Source organism: Oncorhynchus masou, chromosome 16 (genome assembly GCF_036934945.1).
Source record: "Oncorhynchus masou masou isolate Uvic2021 chromosome 16, UVic_Omas_1.1, whole genome shotgun sequence".
NCBI lineage: Eukaryota > Metazoa > Chordata > Actinopteri > Salmoniformes > Salmonidae > Oncorhynchus > Oncorhynchus masou.
Window position 1 is genome coordinate 40,741,126 of NC_088227.1, and position 27,515 is coordinate 40,768,640.

Here is a 27,515-nt window from a genome sequence, read left to right on the forward strand (position 1 = left end):
ATAGTGCACTACTATAGACCAGAGCCCTATTCCCTATATAGTGCACTACTATAGACCAGAGCCCTATTCCCTATATAGTGCACTACTATAGACTAGAGCCCTATTCCCTATATAGTGCACTACTATAGACTAGAGCCCTATTCCCTATATAGTGCACTACTATAGACCACAGCCCTATTCCCTATATAGTGCACTACTTTAGACCAGAGCCCTGTGGAACCCTATTCCCTATATAGTGCACTACTTTAGACCAGAGCTCTGTGGAACCCTATTCCCTATATAGTGCACTACTTTAGACCAGAGCTCTGTGGAACCCTATTCCCTATATAGTGCACTACTTTAGACCAGAGCCCTGTGCGCAGTATAAGTCAATATGGTGCCATTTGGAATTCAGATCTGGGATCTCAGGGAGAGATGCGTGAGAAAAGCGATTGGCCTCCGACGGCATGTTCTGCATTTGTTTTAATCAGGCAGGAAGTAGGAAGTGATGTCACTAGGTCACAAACAGGATGCTGTGATTATAATACAATGAGAATGTTTGGCCACATTATGGAGACCCAGAGGCCAGAGGCCAGAGGCCAAGTCCTTTTAGTACACTGTGACTGTGTGTGTACTGTGTGTGTGTCTACTGTGTGTGTACTGTGTGTGTGTCTACTGTGTGTACTGTGTGTGTGTACTGTGTGTGTGTGTGCCTGAGCGTTCGAGTGTGCATATGAGAGAGAGAAAAACTGTTTAGGTGTGTGTGAATACTGCATGTATTGTAAGTGTGTCTATGAGAATGTGTGTGTGTGTGTGTGTGTGTGTGTGTGTGTGTGTGTGTGTGTGTGTGTGTGTGTGTGTGTGTGTGTGTGTGTGTGTGTGTGTGTGTGTGTGAGTAAGTCCGTGTGTGAGAGGAGAAAGGGTTCCACAGTCCCTCGGTGCGGGCGGGCAGTTGTCAGGGTAACAGGTAGAACGCTGTGTGTGAGCAGTAGCAGTGGAAGGTTTTACCAGATGACTAATGGCTGTGATAGGCGTTTTTCCTCTCAGTCTGGCCAGGGAAACATCCCTCTCTACACCTAGTGGTCCAGGCTGATTCTATTCCATCCTCTTTTCCCACACGTCAACAGGATGTCTGCCTCCCCAATGGCACCCTACTCTCTAGATCAGTGGCTTTCAAAATCCTCTCCGGGCGCCAGACGTTTCACAATTCTGTTGTAGTTCTGAACTAACTCACCTGGTCACAGGCTTGATGATTCGTTGACAATTTGAATCAGGTGTGATAGCCGTGGAATAGTTAAGCGCCTGGGGGTCCCCGAGGAGAGTGTCGTTACTATCATTCAGCTGTGTCGTTACTATCATTCAGCTGTGTCATTACTCTCCATTCAGCTGTGTTGTTACTATCATTCAGCTGTGTCGTTACTATCATTCAGCTGTGTCATTACTATCATTCAGCTGTGTTGTTACTATCATTCAGCTGTGTCGTTACTATCATTCAGCTGTGTCATTACTATCATTCAGCTGTGTCGTTACTATCATTCAGCTGTGTCATTACTCTCCATTCAGCTGTGTTGTTACTATCATTCAGCTGTGTTGTTACTATCATTCAGCTGTGTCATTACTCTCCATTCAGCTGTGTTGTTACTATCATTCAGCTGTGTTGTTACTATCATTCAGCTGTGTTGTTACTATCATTCAGCTGTGTCATTACTCTCCATTCAGCTGTGTTGTTACTATCATTCAGCTGTGTTGTTACTATCATTCAGCTGTGTCATTACTCTCCATTCAGCTGTGTCATTACTCTCCATTCAGCTGTGTCGTTACTCTCCATTCAGCTGTCGTTACTCTCCATTCAGCTGTGTTGTTACTATCATTCAGCTGTGTTGTTACTATCATTCAGCTGTGTCATTACTATCATTCAGCTGTGTCGTTACTATCATTCAGCTGTGTCATTACTCTCCATTCAGCTGTGTCGTTACTATCATTCAGCTGTGTTGTTACTATCATTCAGCTGTGTCATTACTCTCCATTCAGCTGTGTTGTTACTATCATTCAGCTGTGTCATTACTATCATTCAGCTGTGTCGTTACTATCATTCAGCTGTGTCGTTACTACCATTCAGCTGTGTCATTACTCTCCATTCAGCTGTGTTGTTACTATCATTCAGCTGTGTCGTTACTATCATTCAGCTGTGTCATTACTATCATTCAGCTGTGTCGTTACTATCATTCAGCTGTGTCATTACTCTCCATTCAGCTGTGTCGTTACTATCATTCAGCTGTGTTGTTACTATCATTCAGCTGTGTCATTACTCTCCATTCAGCTGTGTTGTTACTATCATTCAGCTGTGTCATTACTATCATTCAGCTGTGTTGTTACTATCATTCAGCTGTGTCATTACTCTCCATTCAGCTGTGTTGTTACTATCATTCAGCTGTGTCATTACTATCATTCAGCTGTGTTGTTACTATCATTCAGCTGTGTCATTACTCTCCATTCAGCTGTGTTGTTACTATCATTCAGCTGTGTTGTTACTATCATTCAGCTGTGTCATTACTCTCCATTCAGCTGTGTCATTACTCTCCATTCAGCTGTGTCGTTACTCTCCATTCAGCTGTCGTTACTCTCCATTCAGCTGTGTTGTTACTATCATTCAGCTGTATTGTTACTATCATTCAGCTGTGTCATTACTATCATTCAGCTGTGTCGTTACTATCATTCAGCTGTGTCATTACTCTCCATTCAGCTGTGTCGTTACTGTCATTCAGCTGTGTTGTTACTATCATTCAGCTGTGTCATTACTATCATTCAGCTGTGTCATTACTCTCCATTCAGCTGTGTCGTTACTGTCATTCAGCTGTGTTGTTACTATCATTCAGCTGTGTTGTTACTATCATTCAGCTGTGTCATTACTCTCCATTCAGCTGTGTTGTTACTATCATTCAGCTGTGTCGTTACTATCATTCAGCTGTGTCGTTACTCTCCATTCAGCTGTCGTTACTCTCCATTCAGCTGTGTTGTTACTATCATTCAGCTGTATTGTTACTATCATTCAGCTGTGTCATTACTATCATTCAGCTGTGTCGTTACTATCATTCAGCTGTGTCATTACTCTCCATTCAGCTGTGTCGTTACTGTCATTCAGCTGTGTTGTTACTATCATTCAGCTGTGTCGTTACTATCATTCAGCTGTGTCATTACTCTCCATTCAGCTGTGTCGTTACTGTCATTCAGCTGTGTTGTTACTATCATTCAGCTGTGTTGTTACTATCATTCAGCTGTGTCATTACTCTCCATTCAGCTGTGTTGTTACTATCATTCAGCTGTGTCGTTACTATCATTCAGCTGTGTCATTACTCTCCATTCAGCTGTGTCATTACTCTCCATTCAGATGTGTTGTTACTATCATTCAGCTGTGTTGTTACTATCATTCAGCTGTGTCATTACTCTCCATTCAGCTGTGTCATTACTCTCCATTCAGCTGTGTCATTACTCTCCATTCAGCTGTGTCGTTACTCTCCATTCAGCTGTGTCATTACTCTCCATTCAGATGTGTTGTTACTATCATTCAGCTGTGTCGTTACTATCATTCAGCTGTGTCATTACTCTCCATTCAGCTGTGTCGTTACTCTCCATTCTGCTGTGTCATTACTCTCCATTCAGCTGTGTCATTACTCTCCATTCAGCTGTGTCATTACTCTCCATTCAGGGCCAACTCTGAACTACCTCGAGATCTATTCGTCTGAACTTTTCCTACAAATCTCCCATTGACAACATCTGAACATGATTTATAATGAGAGACTGCATGAGTTAATCCAAGTTATATGAACACGGATCTCGAAGTCTCCAAAAGCCATGATGTTAGCCAGCTGAATGAGCTGTCGCATGAGGAGAGGATGCCAACTTCACTCTCTCAACGTCCCAACCCCTTGACTTGCTTGAAAGGTGAGGCCAATTTTACTCTCCCAGACTCTCGATTCACAGACTCTCGAGTTAATTTGATGAAGTCAATTAACCTTTGAATGTTAATCTCTTCTCTGGCCATTTATATCCCAAATGGCACCCTATTCCCTAAATAGTGCACTACTTTCAACCAGAGACCAATGGGCCATGGTCAAACGTAGTGCCCTAAATAGGGAATATGGTGCCATTTGGGATGCATGCTATGTTTGCAAACATTTGGCACAATGGGGGCTAGCAAGCTATAATGTGTAACCTCTCTCTGGGATCACCTTTAACCTCTGACCCTTGACCTATAAGGTGTAACCTCTCTCTGGGATCACCTTTAATCTCTGACCCCTGACCTATAAATGGTGACCTCTGGGCTTCTCCTGATGTTCCTCCACGGTTCCTGTATATGTGTGTGTGTGTGTGTGTGGCTGTGTGCGTATGTGAGACCCAGGCAATACCAGGCATGAGCCCCACAGAGGAGCCAGATTGTGCACTCTGACAGGTCCATAATTTTTTTTGACGTAGTGCCCAAGGCAAGGCAGGGGGATTTTTTAATGATATTTCTCTTTATAGCGAACTTAACCTACTGCCTTCCATCTGGGCTGCTCCCCCTCCCTAAACACATTCACAGCCCCAAAACCAGGCCTTCTACATGAAGGGCTTTTTTTAGGACGTCTGTGTGTGTGTGTGGTGTGTGTGTGTGTGTGTGTGGAGGGGGTGTGAGGTAGATAGGTTGACCTTAACCCTGAAGGGGAGTCGGTGGCCTATGGCTGCCTGAAAGTGTGTGTGTTTTAATGGGCTCTGTGGTCTTGTCTGCTCTGTGTGTGTGTGTGTGTGTGTGCTGCGTAGTGCATGCAGGGCAAGAGGCTTGGCATATGCCACTGTTTTTATGGCAGAGCAGGGTCTCACCCCGCAAACCGCGGCATCTGCTTGGCTGAGCTCTTTGTTTGGGAGGGTGTGTGTGTGTGTGTGTGTGTTCGGCTGAGCGCTCTCTGTTAGGGCGGGTGTGTGTGTGTTTGGCTGAGCTCTTTCTATTAGGGAGGGTGTGTTTGTGTGTTTGGCTGAGCTCTCTCTCTCTTAGGGAGGGTGTGTGTGTGTGGAGGTGTAAGGGGGTCTTTTCAGCCCCTTGGCTGTTGTTGTTTCACCATTGACAGCTCGAGGGGGTAACCGTGGAAACAGACTTGAATTTCAAGCCAATTTAGGAGAACAAAAGAGATAGGAGGGAGGGGTCAGGTGGAGCAGCTTGTGTATGTGTACTTGTGTGGGGTTGGGGGAGCTTGAGGGGGGTTTCATATAGCCAGCTCCATATCTGGTTAAGTTACTGTACATAGCCAGCTCCATAAGTTATTGTATATAGCCAGCTCCATATCTAGATAAGTTAATGTATATAGCCAGCTCCATATCTGGTTAAGTTACTGTATATAGCCAGCTCCATATCTAGATACGTTACTGTAAATAGCCAGCTCCATAAGTTACTGTAAACAGCCAGGTCCATAACTTACTGTAAATAGCCAGCTCCATATCTGGTTAAGTTAATGTATATAGCCAACTCCATATCTAAATAAGTTGCTGTATATAGCCAGCTCTATGTCTAGATAAGTTACTGTATATAGCCAGCTCCACATCTAGATACGTTACTGTAAATAGCCAGCTCCATAAGTTACTGTAAACAGCCAGGTCCATAACTTACTGTAAATAGCCAGCTCCATATCTGGTTAAGTTAATGTATATAGCCAACTCCATATCTAAATAAGTTGCTGTAAATATCCAGCTCCATATCTAGATAAGTTACTGTAAATAGCCAGCTCCATATCTGGTTAAGTTAATGTATATAGCCAGCACTATGTCTAGATAAGTTACTGTATATAGCCAGCTCCATATCTAGATACGTTACTGTAAACAGCCAGGTCCATAACTTACTGTAAATAGCCAGCTCCATATCTGGTTAAGTTAATGTATATAGCCAACTCCATATCTAAATAAGTTGCTGTATATAGCCAGCTCTATGTCTAGATAAGTTACTGTATATAGCCAGCTCCACATCTAGATACGTTACTGTAAATAGCCAGCTCCATAAGTTACTGTAAACAGCCAGGTCCATAACTTACTGTAAATAGCCAGCTCCATATCTGGTTAAGTTAATGTATATAGCCAACTCCATATCTAAATAAGTTGCTGTAAATATCCAGCTCCATATCTAGATAAGTTACTGTAAATAGCCAGCTCCATATCTGGTTAAGTTAATGTATATAGCCAGCACTATGTCTAGATAAGTTACTGTATATAGCCAGCTCCATATCTAGATACGTTACTGTAAATAGCCAGCTCCATAAGTTACTGTAAACAGCCAGGTCCATAACTTACTGTAAATAGCCAGCTCCATATCTGGTTAAGTTAATGTATATAGCCAGCACTATGTCTAGATAAGTTACTGTATATAGCCAGCTCCATAAGTTACTGTAAATAGCCAGCTCCATAAGTTACTGTAAATATCCAGCTCCATATCTGGTTAAGTTAATGTATATAGCCAGCTCCATATCTAGATAAGTTACTGTAAATAGCCAGCTCCATATCTAGATACGTTACTGTAAATAGCCAGCTCCATAAGTTACTGTAAACAGCCAGGTCCATAACTTACTGTAAATAGCCAGCTCCATATCTGGTTAAGTTAATGTATATAGCCAACTCCATATCTAAATAAGTTGCTGTATATAGCCAGCTCTATGTCTAGATAAGTTACTGTATATAGCCAGCTCCATATCTAGATACGTTACTGTAAATAGCCAGCTCCATAAGTTACTGTAAAAAGCCAGCTCCATAAGTTACTGTAAATAGCCAGCTCCATGTGTTGGTAAGTTACTTTCTAGAATCAGCGTTTAGTTGTTGTCACGTTTGGTAAGGTTGTTGACTGTGTGTTTCAGATGCGTTAGAGAATGTAGGTTTTGTGTATGGTCAAGTCTAACAGTTTGGATCGTTCTATCCATAGAGTTACATATTAGAAATGGAATGTACTCTGTGATGTAATAGGATGTCTGTGGTCCTACCGCTCCCTTTAATCAAATGTATAATCACTTTGGTGAAAAACAATGGAAGAAACAGCATCAGTAATATTTTCTTCATTGTTAAAAAAAAAACACCACAAAAAAAAAATCTAACTTTTCATTCACTGGCATAGAAATTATTAACAAGGAATTAAAATGTTTTATTCTTCAGAAATTCGGTCCTTATATACAAAATAATATTATAAAACATATAAAGAGCAGTTGTAGCATTCGTCAATATTTAAATTAATCTCTGGAAATAATCATCATTTAATTTTTTTTTTTTTTTTTTTACATTATTGGTTCTGTAATTTCAGAAAGTCATTATAGGCAGGCAGTGGTATGACCGTGTCTTTTAAGTATCCCTTTGTGTCTCTTTAGTGCAGGGCTGTTATTTTCTATGTCCCAAATTACACCCTACGTCCTTACTTAGTGCACTACTTTTGACCAGAGCTCGTAAGCCTCTGGTCAAAAGTAGTGCGCTACTATATAGGAAATAGAGTGCCATTTGGGATGGAGATTATTGTAAATATAAACTTATCTGTCGGTTCCCTTCCTGTTTTCTTGGACTACTGCTGGCACAGAACTGAGTATTACGCTTCTGTGATTTATTTGTCGCGTCTTAAATGAATATATCCTATTTAGTGCACGCAACCTCCAAATTACTGTTGATTCAAAAAGTGTATTTTCCACCTCTGTTTTTATTTTTGTAGGTCAAATGCTCCATGAAGAGACAAGGGTTTCGTTTTTTAGCATCCAAACACACCTCTTTTAGGCTTCTAGTAAATTTTGGACATACAATCTTTTCACCATCTTGCATGAAATGGAAAAGTCCGGAAAAGTCCAACCAAGTATTTTTTGTTTCTAGAGATTGAATGATGAGACGTTTGATTGTTTGTTTGTTCAGTCAAGAGATTCATCGTTCTCATTGTGTTTGTTGTGGTTGTGGTTTCGACTGCTGGTCGGTCGTGGCAGTCAGTGGGTGATCTTCATTGAGTTAGCTCCACCCTGGACCCTGCATAGCAGGTCAATGATGCTGGCTAGGGGTTAAAGATCAGTCTAATCTCAAGCACCTCCATTTTGATTAGTTGGCTGTCGTGAGTCACCACGATTACCCTTGGAGATAAGTCAAGGGTCAACTGAGGGATCAGGGTTCAACTACGAGCTACGGACATTTTTCCTGTTTCACCTACTCTCTCCTCCAATCGCTGCCAAGGACAGATGAGTTCAGTTCAGGTTCATTGTTTTTGCTTAATAATGACACTCTACCAGTCCCCTACACACCCAGTGCAGTTCAGTCAGTCATTTAACAGTTCATTTAACCATTTGTTCCCAGAAGTTAATAGGTCCATGACTGTGAACTGTACACATTTTGTATACCTACACTCGGTCAATGTTAAAGTTCAGTAAAGTTCCGTCTAGAGTGTTCATTTTTTCATTTTTCACCGAGGTGAGATTTCACTCTCTTCTCTGCCTCTCTGTTTTTCTCCATGGTCCGTCTCTCTAGTGCTCCAGAGCAGCAGTGACATCAGAAATAGATCTTCAGTCTCTCCTCAGGTTCTTTGTAAACAATCCAGAAAAAATATTTTCTGCCTTTGATTGCCTTTCTCCTCTGCCTTCTTGCTCCCTCGCTTTTCTACCTCACACAGCTTTATACCTGGGAGGAAGAGAAGATGAAAAGGTTAGAGGTCAGCTGTGAGGACTGGGGAAAACAGTGAGCTGTCATTCCCATTTTCTCTATGAACTGGGAAACTGCACACATGTCCCATGACAACAACACTCATATAAGCCAATCACAAAAGTTATGTAATCTATTCTTGCTGGTATACTATCGCCATTGTGTTTTGCTTGGCAACATCCTTCCTCAATCACACTCAGCACCTCAGTGTTAAAAGTCCAATATGCAGCCATTTTTATGGCTTAATGTGATTGTTTTCAATTAAAATGGCCAAAAAAAAAATAGCTTCTTAGCAAAGGGAAATTTCTCAAGCAAGAACTTAGCTAGAATTGTCTGGGAGTGGTCTGAGTGGAAACAGGAAAAACCCTAGAAATGAGCTCTTATTGGCAGAGAGGTTTGAAACTTTTACATTTTTTTAAATCTTATTGGTCTATTAACTAGTTTACCGCCTGGTGTTGTCACCAGACAGGCCAAAACTTCCTCCCACTGAAACAAGCAGAAACCTTAGGTGGTCTTTTCAAACAGCTCGTACACTAAAAGAGTAGTATCATAATTTTCACTATTTCACTGTATTATTCCAAACTCATAGTGTGGAAATATACATAAAACACAGAGAAGTCACATGTTTGACTCCACTGGGCCTTTAAGACATAGGGTTTGAGAGACACTGTAAAGTTGAAAAGGGATCAAAGCCATATTCCTGTACTTGAACCAAAACGTATCCCTTTCTTAGACCATCACATTTTTCAGTTTGAAGGATAGTGATTTGATACCCTTTTCTAGTTTAGAGAGAGCATTATACGATTACTCCACCTATACTGACTTGGCAGACAGTCCTATCAGAAAGTATTCATACCCCTTGACTTTTACACATTTTGTTGTGTTACAGCCTGAATTCAAAATGGATTAAATTGTTTTTGTGTTTTTTTTTGTCACTGTAGGGTGCCGTCTTTCAGATGCGACGTTAAACGGGTGTCCTGACTCTCTGTGGTCACTAAATATCCCATGGCACTTATCGTAAAATGAGGGGTGTTCCCCCGGTGTCCTGGCTAAAATCCCAATCTGGTCCTCATACCATCATGGCCAACTAATCATCCCCAGCTTCCAATTGCCTCATTCACCCCCCCCCCCCCCTCCTCTCCCGTGTAACTATTCCCCAGGTCGTTGCTGTAAATGAGAATGAATCTCAGTCAACTTACCTGGTAAAATAAGCGTTTAAATAAAACAAAAATCTCACCCACCTACACACAATACCCCACAATGACTAAATTAAAATATGTTTTTTTTTTTAAAGACAAAATAAGTAAATACAGAAATATTTGCCCGTTACTCTTTTCTAAATTCTTCAAGCTCTGTCAAATTGGTTGTTGGATCATTGCTAGACAACAATTTTCCAGTCTTGCAATAGATTTTCAAGTAGATTTAAGTCAAAACTTTAATTCACCTGACAGCTCTGTCAAATTGGTTGTTGGATCATAGCTAGACAACAATTTTCAGGTCTTGCAATAGATTTTCAAGTAGATTTAAGTCAAAACTTTAATTCACCTGACAGCAGGACAATAACCTAAAACACAAGGTCAAATATACAGTGGAATTGCTTACCATGAAGACAGTGAATGTTCCTGAGTGGCCAAGTTAATCTCATAGTGTCTGGTGGAAAGTAGAGTGAACCAGGTTTTCCATTAGGATTTTTCCTGTGACATTAGTTTTTTTTATTCTGAAAAACTCCCCAGTCCTTAACAAGCAAACCCATAACACGATGCAGCAACCACTATGCTTGAAAATATGGATATTGCTACTCAGTAATGTGTTCTATTGGACTTGCCCCAAACATAACACTTTGTATTCAAGACAAAAAGTTAATTGCTTTGCCACATTTTTGCAGTATTACTTTAGTGCTTGTTGCAAACAGGATGCATGTTTTGGAATATTTGTATTCTGTACAGGCTTTCTTCTTTTCACTCTGTCATTTTGGTTAGTATTGTGGAGTAACTACAATATTGTTGATACATCCTCAGTTTTCTCCTATCACAGCCATTAAACTCTGTAACCGTTTTAAAGTCACCATTGGCCTTATGGTGAAATCCCTGAGATGTTTCCTTCCTCTCCGGCAACTGAGTTAGGAAGTACGCCTGTATCTTTGTAGTGACTGGGTGTATTGATACACCATCCAAAGTGTCATTAATAACTTCACCATGCTCAAAGTGATATTCAATGTCTGCTTTTTTTTGCCCATCTACCAATAGGTGCCCTTCTTTGCGAGACATTGGAAAACCTCCCTGGTCTTTGTGGTTGAATCTGTATTTGAAATTCACTGCTCGACTGAGGGACCTTACAGATAATTGTATGTGTGGGGGTACAGAGATGTAATAATTCCACTTTGACTTTATAGGGTATTGTGTGGAGGCCAGTGACACAAAATCTCAATTGAACCCATTTTAAATTCAGGCTGTAAGACAACACAATGTGGAGAATGTCAAGCGGTGTGAATGCTTTCTGAAGTCCCTGCTATATAGGCCTACAGTATCTCGCCCTGTCTTATTTTGATGTAAAATAATATGTGTAACAAAAATATGTGTAAACAAAGTGTAAAAAAAAAATGTGTACAAAAAATGTGTAAAAAAAATATTATGTGTAAAAAAAAAAAAAGAAACATCACCAACCATAAATATCATTGATACTATTTTTTGTTGCTGTTGTATTTTTCTTGTCTTACCTCTGTTGCTATGACGCACTCCCTCTTCTCTTCTCCTATAACAAAGACAGACTGGTAGATCTGAGAGTCTCGAGGGGAACATATTGTTGATATCCTACACTCCTCCTTTTCACTGCAAAACACACAAGTCAACACACACTGTTAGCCTACCTTAACGACACAAGTCAACACACACTGTTAGCCTACCTTAACGACACAAGTCAGCACACACTGTTAGCCTACCTTAACGACACAAGTCAACACACACTGTTAGCCTACCTTAACGACACAAGTCAACACACACTGTTAGCCTACCTTAACGACACAAGTCAACACACACTGTTAGCCTACCTTAACGACACAAGTCAACACACACTGTTAGCCTACCTTAACGACACACAAGTCAACACACACTGTTAGCCTACTTTAACGACACAAAGTAGAAGCATATGGCTAAACTGTGTCTGTGTGTGTGTGTGTGTGTGTGTGTGTGTGTGTGTGTGTGTGTGTGTGTGTGTGTGTGTGTGTGTGTGTGTGTGTGTGTGTGTGTGTGTGTGCCTGGAGGTGTACGTGTGTATACAGTATGGGTACAGATGTAGGATCTTAATTAATCCTGCAGCGACAGGAAATGTGGATTGTTATGTGGATTATATTTAATGGACATTTTTGTTGTTGAGGCTGATACATTTTTTGTTAGGGTGACTCAAGTCTGAAATGTCAAAGTGGAAGGGACAAACATTTGCAAGTTTGCATTTCCTGCAATTCTCAGCAACATATGAGTGATCAAATTAAGATCCGACATCTGTATGGGGTTGTCACGTCTACTCCCGCTCCTTCCCTCCTGCGTTCGATGTCGCCGGGATACTAACCACCGGTCCTGGCAATCATCATTACGCGCACCTGGCATCATCATTATGCGCACCTGACATCATCATTAAACGCACCCGAGCTTCATCATTACGCACACCTGGCATCATCATTACACGCACCCAAGCTTCATCATTACGCGCACCCAAGCTTCATCATTACGCGCACCCAAGCTTCATCATTTCGCGCACCTGAGCTTCATCATTACGCGCACCTGAGCTTCATCATTACACGCACCTGAGCTTCATCATTACGCGCACCTGAGCTTCATCATTACATGCACCTGAGCTTCATCATTACACGTACCTGGCATCATCATTACACGCACCTGCGCTTCATCGTTACACGCACCTGAGCTTCATCGTTACGCGCACCTGATTTTCATCATTATGCGCACCTGAGCTTCATCATTACACGCACCTGAGCTTCATCATTACGCGCACCTGAGCTTCATCATTACGCGCACCTGAGCTTCATCATTATGCGCACCTGGCATCATCATTACACGCACCTGAGCTTCATCGTTATGCGCACCTGAGCTTCATCGTTATGCGCACCTGATCTTCATCATTACGCGCACCTGGGATTCATCATTACGCGCACCTAAGCTTCATCATTACATCACACCTCGACTCCATTACCTCCCCTTTATCTGACACCCCCCCTTAGGTTCCTTCCCCAGGCAGTATTGTTTCTGTTTGTTCATATCTAGACGCTACTTCTATGTTGTATCGTTCCATGTTCTTTGTGATTTTAAACTGCTTCTCGACTCCCAGCGTCTATGTTACAGGGGGGAGAGTAAGTGGCAGGGTTTAAACCGTTGCATTCAGGTCCTGGTGCGACTTACAAAATGAACGAGACCGTTTTTCCCTCTCACAGTAAACAGAACAGACTTACAGCCTATAGAAATAATATCCAGAACGCATGACCTTTCACCTTTCACACATGTACGGAAACAGTTTCCTGGAGTGTTAGTGTAGCAATGGCACCAGGCGGTTTGTAGATCAAGATAGAAACCTTAATTTATAGAAACATGTACATTCTTTTACCTGTACATTCCAATCATCGGTATTTTCTCTTCTAAACACTTGTCGTAGATGTGATTTAGTCTTTTATCCTCTTGCGACTTATCATCCTTGAACTCCTTCGACTTTGCGTTACTATAGTCCAAGTGGTAGTTCTTGTGGATAAAATTTGACTTCTCTGATTCGCAGTCCACCTCCAGTGCAACCTTCTGATTGGTGTTCTTCAGCTGGGAGGCGGGGATAAGGTTATCCTTCTGCACGTCTGATAGGTTGTTCATGGTCTCCCGGTCTCCTCTGTCCCTGCCCATCTGCCTGTGGATATGTCTTAGAGCCAGCCCCACCATGCATAGCAGCACCAGAAACGCAACCAGCCCTACAGCCAGGGAAACTGCCGCCCACTGGAAGCCATCTTGGCTCTCTCCGTTGATCCTCTCACCACCGACTGGCAGGGTCACTGCAAAGAACTGACAGCGGGGTCCAGTGAAGCCAGCGGGACAGATACAGGTGGTGGGGGATTTCCCCGGTCCCCCTTCCCCGGTGCAGAGTCCTCCGTTGAGACAGGGGTGCATGGAGCACTCGTCCAGGACGCGGTCACAGTTTCGGCCGGCGTACCCCGGGGGGCAGGCACAGGTGTAGTCGTTGATGCGGTCCAGGCAGGTCCCTCCGTTGGCGCAGGGGTTACTGGCACACTCGTTGATGTTGATCTCGCAGCGCTGGCCTGTGAAACCGGAGCGACAGCTACACAGACGCACGCCACCGTGGATCAAACACAGACCACCTGGAGAGAGAGACACAGGGGTTCAGGGGTTTAGGGGTTAGGGTTCAGGGGTCGGAGTTCAGGAGTTAGAGTTCAGGGGTTAGGGTTCAGAGGTCAGGGGCTTACGCATAGGGTTCAGGGGTTAGGGTTCAGAGGTCAGGGTCTTACGCATGGGGGAGAGCACACAGTTTGCCATTATAGGCCCTGACCGGAAACAACCCCTGGACGCTTGTGGAGGATTTGATAAGTTTAAACAATATTGTAATTGCTCCATCTTGCCCTCTTATAGGCTAGGTGGAATTTTCGCTATTGCTTACACATCTCTAATCGTCACACTACATTTTGAAGTCTCAGTAACCATCACATGGAGCAGAAGAACAAATCATACCATCCCCTTCATCACTAAACCACCATAATGAGCTGTAATGCTTATCCAAAAGGTCGACCTGACCCCAAACACAGCCAATGTGCTTATCCAAAAGGTCGACCTGACCCCAAACACAGGCCAATGTGCTTATCCAAAAGGTCGACCTGACCCAAAACCCTAAACACAGGCCAATGAGCTTATCCAAAAGGTCGACCTGACCCCAAACACAGCCAATGTGCTTATCCAAAAGGTCGACCTGACCCCAAACACAGGCCAATGTGAATGTGATTGTGATATTTATTTGTCACCTTATTTTCCTTTCTACTCAGTACAGCCAACAGTAAAGCTAACAGTACAGCCAACAGTACAGCTAACAGTACAGCCAACAGTACAGCCAACAGTACAGCTAACAGTAAAGCTAACAGTACAGCTAACAGTAAAGCTAACAGTACAGCCAACAGTAAAGCTAACAGTACAGCCAACAGTAAAGCTAACAGTACAGCCAACAGTAAAGCCAACAGTACAGCCAACAGTACAGCCAACAGTACAGCCAACAGTACAGCCAACAGTACAGCTAACAGTAAAGCTAACAGTACAGCTAACAGTAAAGCTAACAGTACAGCTAACAGTAAAGCCAACAGTACAGCCAACAGTACAGCCAACAGTACAGCTAACAGTATAGCTAACAGTACAGCCAACAGTAAAGCCAACAGTACAGCCAACAGTACAGCCAACAGTAAAGCTAACAGTACAGCTAACAGTAAAGCTAACAGTACAGCCAACAGTAAAGCTAACAGTACAGCCAACAGTAAAGCTAACAGTACAGCTAACAGTACAGCCAACAGTAAAGCTAACAGTACAGCTAACAGTACAGCCAACAGTAAAGCTAACAGTACAGCTAACAGTACAGCCAACAGTACAGCTAACAGTACAGCCAACAGTACAGCCAACAGTACAGCTAACAGTACAGCTAACAGTAAAGCTAACAGTACAGCTAACAGTAAAGCCAACAGTACAGCCAACAGTACAGCCAACAGTACAGCTAACAGTAAAGCTAACAGTACAGCCAACAGTAAAGCCAACAGTACAGCCAACAGTACAGCCAACAGTACAGCCAACAGTAAAGCTAACAGTACAGCCAACAGTAAAGCTAACAGTACAGCCAACAGTAAAGCTAACAGTACAGCTAACAGTACAGCCAACAGTAAAGCTAACAGTACAGCCAACAGTAAAGCTAACAGTACAGCCAACAGTACAGCCAACAGTACAGCCAACAGTAAAGCTAACAGTACAGCTAACAGTAAAGCTAACAGTACAGCTAACAGTACAGCTAACAGTAAAGCCAACAGTACAGCCAACAGTACAGCTAACAGTAAAGCTAACAGTACAGCTAACAGTAAAGCTAACAGTACAGCTAACAGTACAGCCAACAGTAAAGCCAACAGTAAATCCAATAGTACAGCTAACAGTACAGCCAACAGTAAAGCCAACAGTAAATCCAACAGTAAATCCAATAGTACAGCTAACAGTACAGCCAACAGTAAAGCCAACAGTAAATCCAATAGTACAGCCACCAGTACAGCTAACAGTACAGCTAACAGTAAAGCTAACAGTACAGCTAACAGTACAGCCAACAGTAAAGCCAACAGTAAATCCAATAGTACAGCTAACAGTACAGCTAACAGTACAGCTAACAGTACAGCTAACAGTAAAGCTAACAGTACAGCTAAAAGTACAGCTAACAGTACAGCTAACAGTACAGCTAAAAGTACAGCTAACAGTAAAGCTAACAGTACAGCTAACAGTACAGCTAATAGTACAGCTAACAGTACAGTGATGCAGGTTTGGGGTCAATTCGATTTCAAATCTAGTCAATTCAGGAAGTACACTGACATCCCAATTCCAATTGCAATTTTCTTCAATTAGGAAAATATTGAATTGGAATGTACTTTCTGAATTGACTGCAATTAAAATGTAATTGAACCCAACCCTGCAGTGTTGGGTGACATTCCTGGAAGCTGACAAGAAGTCACCACATGTTTACATCCAGGACAATAGACACACAGTTCCCACAGATTCCTGTTGTTCCATAACACTTCCAGCCTACCGAACCCCAGGGGAATTCAGGGAAGAGAGAGTACAGGAGTTCTCCCACACTTTCAACCTGCCTGAGGAATTCAGGGGAAGAGAGAGGAGAGGGGGGAAGAGGGGGGAATAGGGGAGAAGGGAGGCGGGAAGAGGGGGGAGGAGAGAGGAGAGGGGGGGAAGAGGGGGGAATAGGGGAGAAGGGAGGCGGGAAGAGGGGGGAGGAGAGAGGAGAGGGGGGGAAGAGGGGAGTAGTGAGAACCGGACTTGAGGGGGGTAAAGAGGGGAAAGTGAGTGTAGCCTACCGTTGGCGCAGGGAAGGGACGTGCACTTGTCCACTCTTTTCTCACAGTTGAGTCCTGTGTATCCGGGAGGACACTCGCAGGTGTAGCTGCGACCGCTGTCCTTCTGATGGCACTGTCCGCTGTGGAAGCAGGGGGAGTCTGCACACGTCAGCAGGCTGTGTTCACAGTGGGAACCCTCGAAACCTTGCAGACACGAACACCTGTAGCCAACATCCAGGTTCTGGTGGAGGAGAGAGAGAGAGAAAGACAAGGAAATGATTTCAGATCTAACAGAGACCGTTGGGAAAATGTCGATATGGAGCCTTCCCAGTAAACGGAGGAAGAAGGGGATGCAGTATTTATTAAAGCAGCATTCAAATAGAGCCAGCGAGAGTTGTTGGTCAGAGGGTCCTACTTTCTCCAACCAATAGCTCATACTTTTTCTTGCTCATACATTCTGACCAGACTGGTATCATACATCCCTACTAGTCTGGTATCTAGTGACTCTTGAGATCCACTGCTACAACTCTTATAACCTGTCCATCTTGCTACTACTACTACTACTGCTACTGTTACTACTACTGGAACTACTACTACTACTACTACTACTGCTGTTTCTACTACTACTACTACTGGAACTACTACTACTACTACTACTACTACTACTACTACTGCAACTACTACTACTACTACTACTCCTGCTGTTACTACTACTACTGCTACTACTGGAACTACTACTACTGGAACTACTACTACTACTACTACTGCTGCTACTGCTACTACTCCTGTTACTACTACTGGAACTACTACTACTACTACTAGTACTACTACTGGAACTACTACTACTACTGTTACTACTACTACTACTGCTACTGCTACTACTACTACTACTACTACTGGAACTAATACTGCTACTGGAACTACTACTACTGGAACTACTACTACTACTGGAACTACTACTACTACTGGAACTACTACTACTACTGGAACTACTACTACTACTGCTACTGCTACTACTACTACTGGAACTACTACTACTACTGGAACTACTACTACTACTGGAACTACTACTACTACTGGAACTACTACTACTACTGCTACTGCTACTACTACTACTGGAACTACTACTACTACTGGAACTACTACTACTACTGGAACTACTACTACTACTGCTACTGCTACTACTACTACTACTGCTACTACAGGAACTACTACTACTACTACTGGAACTACTACTACTGCTACTACTACTACTACTGGAACTACAACTACTGCTACTACTACTACTACTGCTACTACTAATACTACTGCTACTACTACTGGAACTACTACTACTACTGCTACTACTACTACTACTGCTGCTACTAATACTACTGCTACTACTACTACTACTACTACTACTACTACTGCTACTGTTGCTGCTGCTACTAATACTACTGCTACTGGTACTAATACTACTACTGCTGCTACTGCTACTATTGCTACTACTACTGCTGCTACTACTGCTACTACTAGTACTACTATTACTACTACTACTATAAACTGACCGTGTGGAGTCCTCCGTTCCTACAGGGGATGTTACTTATAACCTGTCTCTCTACAGATGTAGGATCTTAATTTGAACACTTTTGTTGCTGAGAATTTTCCTTCACAGTAGGAAATGCAATGTTGATGTGTATTTTGTTTCAGGAGAGTCGAAGGTTGAGAGCCATGCATCCCCTGAAACAAGCCTCACTGCCTGCTTAACCCGGAAGCCAGCCGCACCAATGTGTTTGAGGAAACACCGTTCAGCTGGCGACCGTAGTCAGCTTGCAGGTGCCCGGGCCACCACAAGAAGTCGCTAGAGTGCGATGGGACAAGGTAATTCCATCCGGCCAAACCATTCAGTGTTTCAAAAAGGCTTCCGAAGTTCCAATTTGAAATGTCAGACTTGATTTGCCCAAACGTAAAATCTATCAATCCCTACCAAAAATGTCCATTATTCATAATCCACATAATAATGAACATTTCCTGTTGCTGCAGGATTATTTTCCTGCTGTAGAAAACTGGCTCAAATTAAGATCCAATATCTGTAGCTACTACTACTACGACTGTTCCTTCTAACATGGTGATCCAGCGACTTCTGAGGGGCTCACTACTCACCGTGCAGAGTCCTCCGTACCTGCAGGGGTTGCTGTCACATTCCTGCAGCTCCAGCTCACAGTTTAACCCAGTGAACCCAGGGGGACAGGTACAGGTGAAGCTGCCCTGGCCTGTGTTCATACAGGTCGCCCCGTTCACACACGGCCGGTGGTGCGTGCAGAAGTTCAAGTCTGGAAGGGAGCAACAGAGGGGTCAAAGGTCGAATAAAGGAAAAATATAGGCTTATATATCAGGTCAAGGTCAACTACTAAAAGTATAAATCATAGTTCACAGACTCTGAGACACGATCGCCCGTATTAAGTTGAATGTGTCGACAGCTGGAGAAATTGTTTGAGCTGCGCTGAGAATTCTAAAAGTATGACAGCCAACATTCTAATATTCCAGAACACTGCTGTGTGTACGTGGACACATTCTGTACTCTGATAGACCCTTCAGGCAAATAGATGTGTCAACTAACATCCTTTCGACCCATTAAACAAAGGAGTGTGAAAGCCAATCCTGATAAGATTATAAGTGAGAGGAACATCTTCATCTTTTTGGAGATTATTTTAGGGTCAGTATTGTAATTATATATATTTTTAAATTGCAGATATTTTCTTATATGTTACAGTCAGATGGCCCCTTTCTCTGTGCAACTACAATGCTGATGATGATGCGTTCTTACCCTGGTCACAGAAGAGCCCTCCCCAGCCCTCCTTACAGTTACACTGCCAAGGCTGTTGGCAGGTGCCATGTTTACACGCTGGGTACTTCTTACACTCATCACAGAACGGACCCTGCCAACCTTCTCTGCACCTGGAGACACAGGAAGGGTAATTCAGGTTCAACGTTTCTTCAACAAAACCACACCTTTATCAAAACATCATTGATTTACTAACTGTGTGATGAATTGATTGATTGGTTGAGTGATTAAGAATAGCTACAACCAACCATGTTGTAAAACATTGTGCAGGCAACCGGACTAATAGTTGTATAACTACATGGACCCAATTTATCCCTTAACGCAGAAAACCCCCTGTATAAAAATATCCAAATAGAGTCGATTCTTACTGCTTTTTTTTTTTTTGTTTCATACTTTTTTCGAATGCATAGACCATCATTTAATGACCACACAGTCCACAGTACCAAACTATACAATGAATTTCCAGAGAGAGAGAGAGAGAGAGAGAGAGAGAGAGAGAGAGAGAGAGAGAGAGAGAGAGAGAGAGAGAGAGAGAGAGAGAGAGAGAGAGAAGGAGAGAGAAGGAGAGAGAAGGAGAGAGAGAGAGAGAGAGAGAGAGAGAGAGAGAGAGAGAGAGAGAGAGAGAGAGAATGAATATATTGTGTCTGGAAGGGAGAGAAATAGGATTAAGAGGTGTTTCTTACAGAAAGTGAGTGAGAGGAAAGAGAAAGACTGTTTTAGAGTTATAGAGAGAGAGGGGTAGAAAATGAGAGAGAGAAAGAAAGAAATAGAGAGAGAGAGAGACGGTAGATTACATCCCACTGGTGACATCACATGGAATATTAGAGTGGCTTGGAGAAATATCAACACACACAGACACACACACAGACACACACACAGACACACACACAGACACACATACACACACACACGTTTCAGTGCCCTTACACATTTTCATAATTGCAGTATTACTCACACACACTCGCCAGGACTGGAGCAGTTTCCATTCCCTTCACTGCATCCCACCAGGCAGATGGCTGGAACACACAGAGATCAGCAGATATCCAGGGGTTAGTTATAGGGTAGGTTATAGGGGTTAGATATAGGGTAGGTTATAGGGGTTAGTTATAGGGTAGGTTATAGGGGTTAGTTATAGTGGAGGTTATAGGGTAGGTTATAGGGGGTAGTTATAGGGTAGGTTATAGGGGTTAGATATAGTGTAGGTTATAGTGGAGGTTATAGGGTAGGTTATAGGGGTTAGTTATAGGGTAGGTTATAGGGGTTAGTTATAGGGTAGGTTATAGGGGTTAGATATAGTGTAGGTTATAGTGGAGGTTATAGGGTAGGTTATAGGGGTTAGTTATAGGGTAGGTTATAGGGGTTAGATATAGGGTAGGTTATAGGGGTTAGTTAGAGTGTAGGTTATAGGGGTTAGTTATAGGGTAGGTTATAGGGGTTAGTTAGAGTGTAGGTTATAGTGGAGGTTATAGGGTAGGTTATAGGGGTTAGTTATAGGGTAGGTTATAGGGGTTAGATATAGGGTAGGTTATAGGGGTTAGATATAGGGTAGGTTATAGGGGTTAGTTATAGTGGAGGGGTTAATTATAGTGTAGGTTATAGGGGTTAGTTAGAGTGTAGGTTATAGTGGTTAGTTATAGGGTAGGTTATAGGGGTTAGTTATAGGGTAGGATATAGGGGTTAGTTATAGTGTAGGTTATAGGGATTAGATATAGGGTAGGTTATAGGGGTTAGATATAGGGTAGGTTATAGGGGTTAGTTATAGTGGAGGTTATAGGGTAGGTTATAGGGGGTAGTTATAGGGTAGGTTATAGGGGTTAGATATAGTGTAGGTTATAGTGGAGGTTATAGGGTAGGTTATAGGGGTTAGTTATAGGGTAGGTTATAGGGGTTAGTTATAGGGTAGGTTATAGGGGTTAGATATAGTGTAGGTTATAGTGGAGGTTATAGGGTAGGTTATAGGGGTTAGTTATAGGGTAGGTTATAGGGGTTAGATATAGGGTAGGTTATAGGGGTTAGTTAGAGTGTAGGTTATAGGGGTTAGTTATAGGGTAGGTTATAGGGGTTAGTTAGAGTGTAGGTTATAGTGGAGGTTATAGGGTAGGTTATAGGGGTTAGTTATAGGGTAGGTTATAGGGGTTAGATATAGGGTAGGTTATAGGGGTTAGATATAGGGTAGGTTATAGGGGTTAGTTATAGTGGAGGGGTTAATTATAGTGTAGGTTATAGGGGTTAGTTAGAGTGTAGGTTATAGTGGTTAGTTATAGGGTAGGTTATAGGGGTTAGTTATAGGGTAGGATATAGGGGTTAGTTATAGTGTAGGTTATAGGGATTAGATATAGGGTAGGTTATAGGGGTTAGATATAGGGTAGGTTATAGGGGTTAGTTATAGGGTAGGTTATAGGGATTAGATATAGGGTAGGTTATAGGGGTTAGATATAGGGTAGGTTATAGGGGTTAGTTATAGGGTAGGTTATAGGGGTTAGTTATAGTGTAGGTGTTAATTATAGTGTCGGTTATAGGGGTTAGTTATAGGGGTTAGTTATAGGGTAGGTTATAGGGACAGAGAGAGGGGGCGAGAGACAGAGAAAGAGAGACAGAGAGAGGGGGCGAGAGACAGAGACAGAGAAAGAGAGACAGAGAGAGGGGGCGAGAGACAGAGAAAGAGAAAGAGAGACAGAGAGAGGGGGCGAGAGACAGAGAGAGAGGGTGAGAGACAGAGAGAGGGGGCGAGAGACAGAGAGAGAGGGCGAGAGGAGTACGTAACGTGATCGAAGCCCCTGATCAGGATTTGATTCCACAGTCAGAATAGAACTACACCTGACAGAAGTCATGAAGATGACAGATGCCTTGTCACACTGCTGTTACCTTCTAACTCTGGCACATGATGAACAACAACACATGAACAATGATGTTTTTAACAATGTTTTCGCTGCAATCTTTGAGTAATTTGTTTTGGTGAAAGAGGCACAACACATCAACCTCTTGACTAGTAATGAGTATGAGTCCTACTGCCGATTGGTTCATTCAATTCTGGTCCAAAACATAGCGAGAACAGATTTTTTGTTGTGTTTTTTTGTGGTCGTAGTGAACTAACACTGTGTTTAGGCATATTGTGGGTTTTAGATAAACTACTGTGCTTGTCCACAAGCTCAGTGCAGTCGGCCTTCTCTAACAGAAACAACCATCTCTTTTTACCCTGTAGGACCTAAACACAGAATTACAACTTCCTATACAGGGGGCCAAAATCTCCCTCTCTCTTTCTCTCTCTGTCTCTCTCTCTCTGTGTGCGTCTCTCTGTGTGTGTCTGTGTCTCTCTCTCTCTCTGTCTGTGTCTCTCTCGCCAGCCCCAAATGCATCAGGACAAGATATTAACAAAAACCTGATATAAACTGTGGCATCATCTCGCTGCTGCCACCAACGCGGCGATTGAGGAGGAACAATCAAAGCAAGCTTGAACCAGTGACCCTACAGTTGCAGGGTAAGTCAACTCCCTCATCTCTCAGAACCAAACCTCTTAGCAGAGGTCACAGACTCCCTATATACAAGGAAGCTACAGCTCCTCCTCTCACTGAAAACCCATGTACCAGCACCACAAGCTCTAAAAAAGTGTTGAAGAAGCAGAGTAGCCTAAGTGCATCAAAAACAACAACCTATAAGTCTACCAAGCTAGAATAAAAACGTAATCATTGAAGACATGGTGATTGTATATAACATATTGGTAAAAGACATGTGACATGGATGGAGATCTCTGATAGGTCAGTGGGGGTTGAGTTGTGGTTCCGTGTGGTTGTGGTTTGGTAACGAGTGGTTAATCTCGGTTTGCTTACGTTCTTCGCAGTATTCCCCCTTCCAGCCGGGCAGACAGGACAACTGGCCATCGCGGTCGCAGGTGTAGTGGCCAAAACGGTCGTCCCTCGGCGTGCATATTTTGGAACAACTTTCTCCGTAGTAATTGTCATTGCAGATGAAGCGGTAAGAATACCTTAACTCCGTCTGTCGGACGCTCTCAATGTTCTGAGACCAGGCGGTCCCTACACCCAGCTGTCTCTGGATGGCAAAGAAACTAATCAACATCTCTGGGTTGCTGGTGTCTGCAAGGGAAGGACAGAGAGAAAACACAATAGATCCAGAGAGAGAGAGAGAGAGAAAGAGAGAAGACAAGGGGTTTAGAGAGAGAGACAGAGAGAGAGAGAGAGAGAGAGACAGAGACATAGACAGAGACAGAGAGAGAGAGAGACAGAGACAGAGACAGAGAAAAGACAAGGGGTTTAGAGAGAGAGAAGACAAGGGGTTTAGAGAGAGATAGAGACACACAGAGAGAGAGAAGACAAGGGGTTTAGAGAGAGATAGAGAGAGAGACAGAGACAGAGAAAAGACAAGGGGTTTAGAGAGAGAGAAGACAAGCGGTTTAGAGAGAGAGAGAGACACACAGAGAGAGAGAAGACAAGGGGTTTAGAGAGAGATAGAGACACACAGAGAGAGAGAAGACAAGGGGTTTAGAGAGAGATAGAGAGAGAGACAGAGAAAGAGAAAAGACAAGGGGTTTAGAGAGAGAGAAGACAAGGGGTTTAGAGAGAGAGAAGACAAGGGGTTTAGAGAGAGAGAAGACAAGGGGTTTAGAGAGAGAGAAGACAAGGGGTTTAGAGAGAGAGAAGACAAGGGGTTTAGAGAGAGAGAAGACAAGGGGTTTAGAGAGAGAGAAGACAAGGGTTTTAGAGAGAGAAGACTAAATACATGAGGTACAGTGGGTGTGGTTGCTGTCGGTCAGTTTTATTACAGACATGTCAGAAACATGTAGTCGTCTGCATTACAAACATGTTCCATTATTATCAATAATTACCATGGTCTAAGGACACCTGTTACGGTATTCTCTATCGTCCATTGTACTAACATTGAATATTTTATCTGGTGTCACATCTCACATCATATGATTGAAATATGCCTGCCAAGCCGCCCGGCCTTACGCAGATGGCTTCTAATCCACTCACATATTAACAACCATATTGGTTCAGATGGAGAATAAACTCAGATTGAAATGTCCTCTTCCTTTCTGTCAGCGAAACCCTTCCAATGGGCGGAACAGAGCAAGGTGTAAAATACAGGAAGATGTCGTCACATAGCCTTGGCAGCCTCTGTGTGTTCTCACCAAAGCCCTCAACTCGTTCCCATGGCAGAAACGCACCGCAGGAAGTCACATTGTGTTGGAGCACAAGAATGAAAAAAAAGGTGTTTTGCAGCCGAGCAACAAAAGTTGAGTTTGAGGGAACAAATCAACTATTGGGAGGCAATGAATCTCTAATAGTGAGATGATACTGATTATTGATAAGGTTTGACCTTTTTAGGTGTTTGTTAAAAAGTGTGTCAGTTAAAGGGGACCTATTGGTGAAATGTGCATAAAGGGCGCCCTCTTGTGGCGTTGAATAGATCGACTTACCTACAGGTAGATCCGCTGAAGGTGAATACCAGGCTTCAATTATCATTGAAAACGATCCCTAAGAGTACAACGCATTCAGCCGTTAGAAATATGTTTTGAAAACACATTTCATAAAAAGGCAAAAATGTCTAACGACATGCATCATCACACTTTAAATGGAACGCAATTTCAATACACACTGGTTTAATCAACGTTGTTTCCACGTCACTGAAATGATATTACGTTGAAACAACGTTGAATAGACGTTGAATTGACTGACATCTATGCCCAGTGGGTACTTTCACTCAACTAACCGTGGGTCTGTTTCTGAATGGCTATATGATTTAGGATTCTAAAATGTACGTCATACAGAGGCAAAGGTGTTATAGACCTAGTAAACTTTATTTAAAAAAAAAAGTTGTACAGTCAGTTAAGAACAAATTCGTATTTACAATGACGGCCTACCCCGGACCAATTGTGCGCCGATCTATGGGACTCCCAATCAGTTGTGATACAGCCTGGGATCTAAGCAGGGTCTGTAGTGACCCCTCTAGCACTGAGATGCAGTGCCTTAGACCTCTGCGCCACTAGAGAGCGGGAGTGGTATGGTGCATTTTAAAATAAACAACGTTGTGTGTCAATCCACTATCTGCTGATATATAAGGGCCTGCATTACCTAGTGATGGATAATCGAATGTTATAGAATGTTGTAGTGTCATGTAAATGCATCATAATGCAGAAACCTCCGTGTTCTAACTCTCTAAATACATGGCTCTTGCATTAGGCTACCGGGATGGTTTATCTCATCACCAATATCTGGTGCGCTCTCTCTCTCTGCAAACCAATCACAACTCTCCTGCCCGCCCGCCTGCACAACAACACATGGACCTTGGTATGGCATACATTAAACTAATAATATGGACTGCATCTAGGCTCCGTCTTACCGGCCATCCAAAGTTGAAAGGCAGTCGGATGGGTCTGCCAAAAGTGCCCCCGTTCTTCACGCTAAACGAGTTGGTCCCCAGGACCGGTGTCACGGCGCTCCCAAAGATACAGTCACCTGGCGACACTACAGCCTGGTAGTTTTTGAGACAGACTCGAAAGAAAGTCCTACAGTTGAGCCTGCAAGAGTTGCCATTCGCCAGAAATCCTTTGCTGTTTGTAAATTCATGTAGATCGAGCTCAAAAACCCCGGATCCAAATACCTAAAAAGAAGAGAAGAGATGGTTTTAAAACACCATTACGCACACGGTAAAGTCAAAAGACCCCTTGCTTGGAATTGGCTATTTTGAGTGATCATTCTCCTGCGGGGTGTCTATCGAATTCCTCTTTACCTGTGTCAGTATCGTGGTGCTGAATGCGATGATAAACGTGAACCAAACTGCCATCCTTCTCGCTTGTCCTGGGTAACCGCGTCACCCGCCAATATATCCCCTTTATTCCAAAGCCCCCTATTCCAAAGTGTTGGGGGGGGGGGGTATAAAAAAGAAAGAACAAAATATAAATCCTTCTTCGAGTTCCACTTCGTTGTTCTTCCGTTTTTAGAACCCTTGTGGGATGTTCCAAACCGCCAAAGGAACCGTTTTTAGAACCCTTGTGGGATGTTCCAAACCGCCAAAGGAACCGTTTTTAGAACCCTTGTGGGATGTTCCAAACCGCCAAAGGAACCGTTTTTAGAACCCTTGTGGGATGTTCCAAACCGCCAAAGGAACCGTTTTTAGAACCCTTGTGGGATGTTCCAAACCGCCAAATGAACCGTTTTTAGAACCCTTGAGGGATGTTCCAAACCGCCAAAGGAACAGTTTTAGTATCCTCAGGTTATCCAAAGAGATGAAGGTTTACCATCAAAATCCAATATCTGTACCTATCTCTCTCTTTGTGCTCGGGCTGCTGTCTTCCTCGCTCTCCACAGTAGGACAGTACCGCACTCCACAAAGGCTGTGAGCGTGGAGGACGATGCCACACCATTGACTTGTTTTGGTGCTTAACTTTTGCGCTGCGCTCGTGGATCTCTGTACACCATTCGTCTTATTACTCGTGAACGAACACTTGGAGTGACGTCTCCCCCAATTTATAGACTCGCGCTGCGTTGCTCATTACATAAACTGTCAATCAAGACTAAACACCGCCCACTATTCACCCCCTTCTCCTCCCTCCTCCTCTCTTCAACAACAATGATATCCAGATTGTAATACCCACAAGTCCAGCGCTGCGCCATGCTGACTGGCTGACTGTCGGACTGACTGGCTGGCTGACTGTCTGACTGACTGGCTGGCTGGCTGACGGAACGACCACCAAAGGAGCAAGCGACTATTAAAAAGACAAGGCATCCGTTGACGTATTTGTAGCGCAAGAGGAGGAGAGGTTGCATATGGCACTTCTGTACACACAAATGTTTCCCCAATGTTATCATTGACAGGAAAGCTGAAACTGTATAATGAAAAGCAGAAATTCAATTACTGCCCCTAACCTCCATCCACCCGGTTTCCCATAGGTCCGGTCCCACTCAATTTCACGGTTAATTGTGTTACACCTAATTGTCAGGGTGCGCG

At 43.1% G+C, this 27,515-nt stretch overlaps 1 protein-coding gene across 1 annotated transcript; it reads right to left on the reverse strand.

The window, feature by feature from the left end:
• Positions 1-7,028: 7,028 nt before the first annotated feature.
• On the reverse strand, positions 7,029-26,997 carry dll4 (delta-like 4 (Drosophila)). The gene is made up of 11 exons (XM_064991685.1): positions 26,298-26,997; positions 25,908-26,168; positions 24,985-25,042; positions 23,378-23,641; positions 20,506-20,566; positions 19,533-19,663; positions 18,869-19,038; positions 16,748-16,967; positions 13,258-14,011; positions 11,363-11,474; positions 7,029-8,625 (listed from the first exon to the last, which is right to left on the reverse strand). The coding sequence occupies exons 1-11, from the start codon at positions 26,349-26,351 to the stop codon at positions 8,620-8,622; spliced, it is 2,091 nt and encodes a 696-aa protein (XP_064847757.1). The 5' UTR covers positions 26,352-26,997; the 3' UTR covers positions 7,029-8,619.
• Positions 26,998-27,515: the final 518 nt, after the last annotated feature.

Coding starts and splice junctions, on each gene's coding strand:
- dll4 (XM_064991685.1), bottom strand. CDS start 26,351: ATGGCAGTTTGGTTCACGTTTATCATCGCATTCAGCACCACGATACTG. Junction 23,642..24,984: donor TTCAGCGGATCTACCTGTAG/GTAAGTCGATCT, acceptor CTTCCCTTGCAG/ACACCAGCAACCCAGAGATG. Junction 19,664..20,505: donor TCCAGTCCTGGCGAGTGTGT/GTGAGTAATACT, acceptor CTGTGTCTCCAG/GTGCAGAGAAGGTTGGCAGG.